Here is an 8,944-nt window from a genome sequence, read left to right on the forward strand (position 1 = left end):
GTGACCAGAGCAGGCAGCCAGGGGGCAGGCGCTCAGGGGAGCCCTTCCTTCCCGACCCTCAAGCTTCCGAGGTGTGTCCCACTGAGCGCAGCTTCCCAGGAGCTTGTACTCTGGGGCAGCCTTTCCAAAATGACACCGCCCTGCCCCGCCATTGCTTTTCTTGCAGTTTTGCGTGGCTTCCCAAACCCCGGGACCCCTAGGCCCGCCTCGCAGTGCTCCACTGTCGTCGGAAGCACTGAGTGCGTGTGCTTGCCGGAGGAGGGGTGGAGGAAGAGAAAGTGGGAAGTCACCCTGAGGGGGATGACCACACCGCAATCCCTTCTCCTTCATCCTCCACTTGGGATTCTGGGCATCAATGCACAAGTGTCCAGTGTTTTTTTTTTTTTTAGAGAGAGACTTTTGCTATAGGGTGTGTCTGCTTGCTGGAGAGACAGAGACAGAAAGCGGGATATCTCTCTCCAGGGGAAGACAGTCACGCCACAATCCCTTCTCCACTCTCCTCTTGGGGTTTTGGGCACGCATGCACACACACCCGACGTGTTTTAAGCCACCAGGTCCAGGACTGGAACCATGGTTGACTACGTGGGAGTCCAGCGATGTAAACATTATGCCACCTGCTGGTCCCGTACCATGTTTTTCAAGCTGCCAGGTCTGGGACTTTAACCGCATAGTCAACCACGTGGGATCCAGCCACCTTAAGCCTATGCTACCGGCTGGCCCTGGCAGGCCTGCCGAGCTCCTGCTACCGTGTGGTGAGGCCTGGGTGGGTCTCTGGGCACAGGCTGCTCCTCCAGTGGCCAGCACAGCACAGGAAGGTGCGTCGGGTGGACAGCCCTGGGCCTGCACCCAGCTGCCACCGGTGCGTCGGGTGGACAGCCCACGGCCTGCACCCAGCTGCCACCAGACGGTCTGGCTTACAGGGCACTTTTTAAACCTGGCAAGCAAACGGCTTCAGCAAGGCGCCTAGCTGCCTGTCTGGGACAAGGGCTTGTTTTGAGAACAGAAATTGGAAGAGGTCCCGGGGAGCCACGAGTCCCACACAGCATGCTGAGCTGGGCTGGGAGCAGGGCGCGCTTGTGTGGGGTCAGAGGGCGGCCGCACACTGGCTGGAGCTGAGCCCAGTGGAGGGCTGCTCCCAGCCCTGCCTGCCCCACCGGCCTCTCCTACGCCGCCTGTGGTGACGGGCTGTCAGTGCCACCCTCCTCATAGCGACCACCATCACACACGTACTGAGATGGCAAGCGGGGCCAGTCCGCTCCCCGCGGCTCCAGACTGTTGGCTCTGCCCAGCATGGGCAGGACAGGGACGCGCTGGACGTGTGTGTAGAGTGGCAGGAGAGAGAAAGGAGGGGTCCCACAGGCTCCCCAGGACATAGCAGCCCTCTAACATCGCTGCACCAGCAAGAGGCCCCGAGTTCTAGCTCTGGAGCTGACCAAATGTGTTTTAATGGTCTCGGTGGCCCAGAGCACACCTCACAGAGGAGGCTGCGGGGGGTCACACGAAGTAGGCGGCCAGGGCCGACATCTTGTCCTTGGGCCGCCTGGGGTTGGGCTTCCCGGGGGGCCGCCGGCCCCGGCCCCTTCCTCGGCCCTGCCTCCTCCCCGGCCCGCCGCGGTGCATGGGGTGGCAGGAGGCGGCGTGCTTCAGCTCCACCAGCTCCTGGAAGACGGGGTCGCAGAAGACGCAGCCCGTGTGCTGTGTCTCGTCCCCGGGGAGCGGGGACTTGGCCTTGTTGAAGTCCACGTCGAGCAGGGCGGCCTCGCAGGTGCTGCAGGTGCTGGCGGACACCCGCACGCGGTGGGCGTCGTCGAAGCAGCGCGCCACCACGTTGCACTTGTTGCAGGCCACCTTCCACTTGGGGCCCGAGGTGGGGTCCAGCACCAGCACCCCGCTCTCGCACTCCACGCACTGGCCGATGCCCAGCATGCTCAGCGAGTGCTGGCAGGAGGGGTGCGTGCACTCGTTGCAGCCCATGCCTGGCGGGGAGAGGGAGCCCCGTGATGCACGCCTGCCCGCATGCTTCCCTCTGCGGCCCTAGCCTGGCCCCTTGTCCAGCACAGGGTCCTCCCGCCCTATCTAAAACCTCATCAACCTGTAAGGCCCCTGGCTAACCCTTCCCTGCAGGCCTGCCGTCGCCCTCCCCTCTCTGCTCTGGCTGCCTGTTAGTGCAAGCCCCGCCTGGCCCTCACGTCCCTGCCCTGCTTGCACTGCAGCTGCTCCGGAAGCTGCTGGAAGGCCAGGCAAGGCCTCACTCCCCGCAAACTGGAGGCCCTTCAGCCCCGAGTGTGGGGCCACACCTCGCCCCACTGCTTCCTGGTCTGGAGTGTGGGCTGGTGATGCCCCGAGAGGCTGCGCGGGTGGAAGGGACTGAGCGTGGCCATGGTGAGCGCACCAGGCCCCGGGCACCCTTCAGGCTCCTGCCCTGCCCAGGTGCACACGTCCTCCTTCCTCCAGGAACAAGCGGCTGGACAGAAACCGGCTGTGGACGCTGGCTGAAGGCAGTGCTTGCCGGGCAGGCCCTCACCTGCTGCACCCTCTCGCTCACCCAGCCTGGGAGGGAGCACGGCTCCCATGTCAGATCCCGAGCGGGGACTAGTGTTGCCCGCACAGCATGATCTGGACAGAGGGTGGCAGAGGAGCCAGCTGGGGCCTGGGCAGTGCCCAGATAAGTCGGGATCTCTTATCTCAGCACCAGCGGGCACGGGAGGGCCAGGGAGGGGTGGTCCCCGCGAAGCTGAGCATGGCGCGAGGCAGGGGTCGCGCTGAGCAGGACCCACACTTACCCTTCTTCATGTCCCGGAAGGGCGGGTGGTTGAAGCAGTAGGGGCACAGCGGGTAGCTCTTGCCCCGGGAGCCCGACGACCAGAGCACCAGCTCGAAGTCGTCCAGCGGGCAGCGGAGCTCCTTGTACAGCTTGATGGTGCCGTTCTGGGGCAGGGTGTAGGTCTCGTCGCAGTGTGAGCAGTGCAGGCGGCTGGGCTTGGCCTGCGGTGACGTTGGGGAGGGCGTGAGGGCCGCTGGGCCCCCCCTCGGTCCCAGCCCCGTCCTCCTCGTGACACAGAACATGCAGCACGCCGCCCGGCAAGGACCTCTCGACTCCCCCCGGAGTCTCGGGGCACTCGCTCCACACAGAGAAGGGCAGTTCTAATGTCCCGCGTGGTGTCAGGAGAGACAGGTGCCGTGTGGCTAAGCAGGCTCAGGGCTCCGCACTCCTGGACCGACGGGTACGGCGGTGTCTGCTGGCAAGGCTGCTTTGCAGCTCTCGGCTGTCTTGTGTGAAAACCAGGAGAAAGAACCGATCTCCTTTCCTTTCCTTTTTAAAAAAAATTTGCTACAGAGTGCGTGTGCTCACAGGAGAAAGAGAGAGAGAGGGAAAGTGAGAAATGAGCCACCGGGAGATGGCCACGCACAATCCCTTCTCCATCCTTCTCTCGGCATTTAGGGCATGCACACATGTGCCTGGTGTGTTTTTCAAGCAACCGGGTCTGGGGCTTGAACTGCACTGTCGGCCCTGTGGAATCCGGGAGCCTTCACCATGCCAGCAGCTGGCCCCGAAAAGCCGTATCTGAGTGACTGACCACAGAGCAGAGGCCCCGGGTGGGGGAGCGACCCGCCTGCGTGAATGCACTGTCCCCACGACCGTGGGCAGCCACAGCCTCTGCCCCACCCAACTTCACTCTACCTGGATGTACTTCATGAACCGGTGACACTTCCCGCAGCGCGACAGGGGCTTGCCCGTGGCCGCCAGGGGCGAGAAAGACACCTCCATCAGCTCGTCCATGCCTGAGAGCAAGCAGAGCGCAGGAGGGTCACGTCCCTGCCTCCGCAGCGGGCCGCCACTGGACAGCCGGGGCCGGGTCACGTCCCTGCCTCTGCAGTGGGCAGCACTGGACAGCAGGGACAGGAGGGTCACATCCCTGCTTCCGCAGCGGGCCACCACTGGACAGCGGGGACAAGAGGGTCACGTCTTCTGCCTCTGCAGCGGGCTGCCACTGGACAGAGCCTGCGGTGCCCAGCAGGGACAGGAGGGTCACGTCTTCTGCCTCTGCAGCGGGCTGCCACTGGACAGAGCCTGCGGTGCCCAGCAGGGACAGGAGGGTCACGTCTTCTGCCTCTGCAGCGGGGCGGCACTGGACAGCCTGCGGTGCCCAGCGGGGATAGGAGGGGGCCAGGTTCCCTGCAGACAGCCTGGTGTAACTGGGGTGGGGGCTGGAGGGAGAGGCATCCTGGGGGCACGGGTTTGAGTGTGAGCACATCTGCGGGAGGTGGGGTTTCATGGTTTCAGGTGAGCGAGTTCCTGGCCCCTGCTCTTCAGCCCTGGCGGGAACCCAGCAAGGAGGCCTCATGGCCCCTGCCTGCAGCCCAGGCCTGGGAGCTGGTCTCGTGGGCCCTGACGGGGGTCCTCCGTGAGGGGCAGGAGGAGGCGGGCCTCACCAGCGATGGAGCTCACGAAGTAGTGGAACTTCCTCTTGAAGATGTCCAGGGTGTGGCCCAGGACCTGACGGTAGTCGGCCTTGCCCTGGGCAATCAGGCTCAGCTGCTTCTCCACCGCGCTGCGGATGGTGGGGAGGACCAGCTCCGCGTCTGGGGTAGTACGGGTGCTGCTGTGAGCGCTCACACCCGGGCCCGTGCCCGCCACCCTGGGCCCACCCTGTCTCTCCCTGGGCTGCGCGTCTGCAGGTGGCCGGCACTAGGCTGGCTCCCACCCCTGGGCCTTTCCTGACTTCCCATCTGGGACGTGCCGTGCAGGACGGCCAGGCCAGGGACAGCCTGTGTCTGGGGCCACACTGCAGGGTGCTCCTGGCTGCCCTTGGGCCAGTCCGTGCAGCCTGTCTCCCATAGTCCCCTGGGGTACCCCTGGGGTACAGTCTACAGAGCGGACAGCACCTCAGCAAGGACCCCAGGCCCTCGTCTCCCCTTCCGGTTCACAACTGTCCCTTCACCCACCAGACACACCGAGTCCTGCTCTGGGCAGGTTCCGGGAGCCTCGGGGCAGCACCCCATGAAGCGGGAGTGCCCGTGGGGCGTGGGGCTCCCTGCGGGGCTGGGGCCCCTCCAGGAGGTGGCAGCCGTGGCCGGGAGAGGCCGGAACCCCGGTGGCCGGCAGGTGGGCCCGCGCCTCACCGATCTTGTAGTAGCCGTGCACCAGGACGATGCCGAGGTTGGTGGGCCTCAGCCGGCGCCCGCTCTCCACGGTGACATAGTTGCGCTGACAGACGTTGTTGATGTGCACGGGGATGCTGGCGTCTGTCCCTGCAACGCACAGCGAGCCCGGGAGCTTCCCTCCTGGCCCCACCGCACTCCAACTGCTCCCCGCCCGCCCTGGCCCCACGCTCAGCCTCTCCCCGCCGGCACCATGCTGCATCTGCATGCCACTCACTCACTGCCTGGGAGCCCAGGACGGCCCTCACGGCGTGGGTGCTTCGCGGTACAGGACAGAGGCTCAGAGAGGTTAAGGACCAGCACCAAGGTCACACTGGTAAACGTGACCTTGGCCTCTCGTGCCCAGATGCCGCGGGCCCAGCTCCTCCCGAGACAGAGCCCAGCACCCCGAACACATGGCCTTCGCAAACTCACTGCCAAGCTCCCTGCCCCAAACCCAGCTGGGTCTGCCCATTTCATCTCCTCCTTGTCTCTCCTCCCGGACCTCTCACGGACCAGGGCAGGTTCCCAGCTCCAGGGACGCCTGCCCCACCCAGGGAGGCTTTCTGAGGAACAGAAAAGCTGACGAGGCGTTCTGTGCTGTGTGTTAGGCACAGGGACAAAAGAGAGACGCCCGTCATTGCTGGCACCAGTGACACTTTCCAAAGCAACTCCGAGAGTGTCATGTGGGGGGACTGGTGCCGAGGCTAGGGGCCCACCGAGGTGCCACTGTGGCCCGAGGCTGCCCGAGGCGGCTCCGCAGCACAGCCCTGGCCGCAGCTCCGGCCAGGCCTTCTTACGCAGCCCTGGGGCTCAGTGGGCAGGCCCCCAGCCCCCTTCCCGCTCAGAAGGGAGCACAGGAGTCCCCCTCACTGGTGCGCTGCCTAGCGCATGCCGCCAGCAGCCACGATGAACTGCCCGACGGGGAAGGGCTGGGGCTGCCGGGGAGCAGTGCCCACGAGCCGCCGCAGGCTGTCGGCTGATGTGTCAGGGCCACCGCAGGAGCACAGGCCCCGGGAGCAGCAGGCCCAGAGCTCGGCTCTCCTGCCGTGGCCACCGGGACTCGGTCTGCTGTGAGATGCTCTGACACTGTCCCCCTGGGAGGCCCCAGAGTAGAGCCTGGCCCAGCCACCCAGATGGCCCAGCCCCAGGGCCTGTCAGCAGGGGCAGCGACCAGCTGCCTGGGGAGGAGGCCTGCACAGAGGGAGACAGGGGTCAGCCCTGAGGCCCGGGGACGCGGCCAGACATCGGACCCTTCCTGTGGGATCCCCATCCCTGGGACAGGACCCTCCGTTCCCTTCACAGGGAAGTGGCTCCCATGAGAATCTGGTTTCCCTGTCGCCTAGGCTGGCTGTGTCGACGTGGGAGGACACTGACCCGCCTTCTGTGAGTTGTTGGGCATCCACCGACCTCTGCCCTGTGGGCATTAGTGCGTGTCAGCCCTGCAGGGCTGAGGGCACATTGCGGCCCTGATGGGAGGCCAGCGAGGGGCTGCCCACTGAGTCCTGCCCGGCTTGGCTGGCCACGCGCTGCCCCAGCAGTTTCCAGACGCTGGCTCATGAGCCGGTGCTGGGCAGGACATGCGCGGGTCACCGGGAAGCTCTGTGCAGGGAAACGCCCTGGGGGCTGGACGGCGGCCGGCGGGCACCCACCGATGCCGTGCTTCTCCATGAGCGTGATGAGCTCGGCCTCCGTCAGGTAGTCGGGCGGGCTCGTCTGCTTCTCCAGCATCTTCACCTCGCCCACCGCGAAGGTGTCGCCCCTCTGGCAGGTGGGCAGGCTCTCCTCCAGGGGCACGCTCTGCCAGGGCATGATCTCAGTGAAGCCTGGAGAGACAGCACCGACACTCAGGGTCCCCGCCCGGCCCGTCCTCAGCGTCCTGCGCGTGCGGAGACAGACGGGAGCAGCGGGCCGCGGTCGCACCTGGCGAGATGACGGTCTTCCCCGAGCAGGAGAAGAGCTCCGGCCCGATCCGGAAGGAGATGGAGCTCTGCAGGTACTTGCAGTCGTAGCTCACCGTGGCGATGAAGTGCCGGGTGATGTACTCGTATAGCCGCCATGCGTCGCCCCCTGCCGCAGGCCCGGAGCTGGTCACCGCGGGCCTGGCCGGGGCTCTGGCTCTGAGGACCTCCCCACCCCCCACATTCTCGCCCAGAGGCAGGACCCTGTTTACAGGCTTCGGTGCAGGCTGCCTGCTCCAGAGCCTGAGAAAGGAGGGGGGGAGCCGGCCAGTGCACGGGGAAGGAAAGCGAGTGCCCGGGCCTCAGTGGATCCGGGGGCGCCGAAGCTCCTGCTCCCCACACAACCGCCTGCACCTGCTTCTAGTGCAACTGTTCTCCGGTGCCGGGCCTGTCCTTCTGCTGTCTTATGACATGTCACTGTCACTTCACACTGTGTACAGCGGCTCCTGTCCCCACCTGTTGGCTCTCTCTCCTCTGCCTCCTGGCCCATGGGCCGCCAGCCCTGCCTTGGGCAGGTGTGAGGTAGGAGGCTACCCATCCCTCCCTGCCCTGGTCCCACCCTGTTCTCTGACCAGTTGCTAGCATCTGTTGCCACTCCCCCTGCCCTGGACCCACGGTGACAGGCAGGGACAGGCAGGGGCGGGAGCCGAGCATTGCCACGGGGCGGTACTGTCGATGGTGCTGGGTCTCCGTAGCTTCTCACCCTCCCTCCCGGGAAGTCTGAGGAGTGTGTCAGCGCAGGAGTGGGGGCACCAGGTACCTAATTCGGCCTCAGTGGCAGACCTCATGGGGGTGATGGGGGGGTGGTCGCCGGCATCGTGGCCTTTCCGTGGGCGGTTGATCCCTTCCGCTAACAGCCGCTTCACCTGAGTGGGAAGGCAGGGCAGAGTTCGGGCTGCTCACGGCCACCCTCGCCCCAGTTCTGGGTTTGGTCCAAGAGCTGGAGCTGGTGCCGTGGGCTTGGTGACAAGTGCGTGCAGGGCAGGCGGGGCCCACTCCTCTCACCGTGTCGGCCCAGTGTGGGTGGTTGGCCTGCTGCCGCAGAGAGGCCTTCAGGTCAAAGTTCTCGGGGTAGTGGGTGGTCTCCGTCCGCGGGTAGCTGATGTAACCTTGCGTGTGGGTGGTTGGCCCGCCTGCCGCAGAGAGGCCTTCAGGTCAAAGTTCTCGGGGTAGTGGGTGGTCTCCGTCCGCGGGTAGCTGATGTAACCTTGCGTGTAGAGCCGCTCGGCCGTCTGCATGGCGTGCTGCGGCCCCATGCCTGCAAGAGATAGCAGCCGGGTGGCCCAACGCGCAGGACAGCCGGGGCCTGCCCAAGGGTCTGGGCACGCGGGCTCCCTGAAAGGTGGCCAGCACCTCCTGGAGGGTGAGGGTGGCCCTGAGCGTGCACAGCCGGGGCTGAGGTGGCCAGGCAGCCCCCTGTGTTGCGCAGCTTTGCTGGAGATCAAGCTCTGCTCTGTCGGCACTGGCCGAGGTGCTGCGGGGCCTTCCCAGCCGCCTGGCCCAGCTGTGGCCAGAGCCCTAGTCACACCTGGGCACTGCTAACGGTGGGCCCAGTTCAGAGCCCTTGGGGGTCTCTGTCCTCGTGGTACTTCGGGGTGCTGCTCCCTGACCCCGGAGGTGGCACATGGCCCAAGAGCCTGGAGGGACCACTGAGAGGACACTGCCCAGGGCTCCCCACAGGGGGACGCCCACTCTCCAGACCAGCCACTTCCGCTATGAGGAAAGGGGCTTGGAGATCCCAGGAGGCGGCACCGGCTGAGGCTTCCCCAGTACCAGCAGAAGCTGCTCAGGGACTCCCAGGGCCTCAGGTCCCCCAGGTCCTCACATCCCCCCCAGGTCCT

At 65.9% G+C, this 8,944-nt stretch overlaps 1 protein-coding gene across 3 annotated transcripts in view; it reads right to left on the reverse strand.

The window, feature by feature from the left end:
* Positions 1 to 1,423: 1,423 nt before the first annotated feature.
* Positions 1,424 to 8,944, reverse strand: part of TOP3B (DNA topoisomerase III beta) — a 27,769-nt gene continuing 20,248 nt past the window's right edge. For 2 of the 3 annotated variants that reach the window (XM_014586849.1, XM_014586851.2), the window contains 10 exons: positions 8,311 to 8,361; positions 8,109 to 8,212; positions 7,864 to 7,969; positions 7,066 to 7,212; positions 6,795 to 6,968; positions 5,125 to 5,253; positions 4,435 to 4,584; positions 3,683 to 3,783; positions 2,784 to 2,985; positions 1,424 to 1,976 (listed from right to left, as the gene is read on the reverse strand). In XM_014586849.1, coding sequence (XP_014442335.1) covers positions 1,495 to 1,976; positions 2,784 to 2,985; positions 3,683 to 3,783; positions 4,435 to 4,584; positions 5,125 to 5,253; positions 6,795 to 6,968; positions 7,066 to 7,212; positions 7,864 to 7,969; positions 8,109 to 8,212; positions 8,311 to 8,361 — 1,646 coding nt within the window. In that variant the 3' untranslated portion in view covers positions 1,424 to 1,494. Of the gene's footprint in view, positions 1,977 to 2,783; positions 2,986 to 3,682; positions 3,784 to 4,434; positions 4,585 to 5,124; positions 5,254 to 6,794; positions 6,969 to 7,065; positions 7,213 to 7,863; positions 7,970 to 8,108; positions 8,213 to 8,236; positions 8,362 to 8,944 lie in introns of all 3 variants that reach the window. The other variant, XM_014586850.1, reaches the window with a different exon arrangement.

This window comes from Tupaia chinensis, unplaced genomic scaffold (assembly GCF_000334495.1).
Source record: "Tupaia chinensis unplaced genomic scaffold, TupChi_1.0 Scaffold000024_1, whole genome shotgun sequence".
NCBI lineage: Eukaryota > Metazoa > Chordata > Mammalia > Scandentia > Tupaiidae > Tupaia > Tupaia belangeri.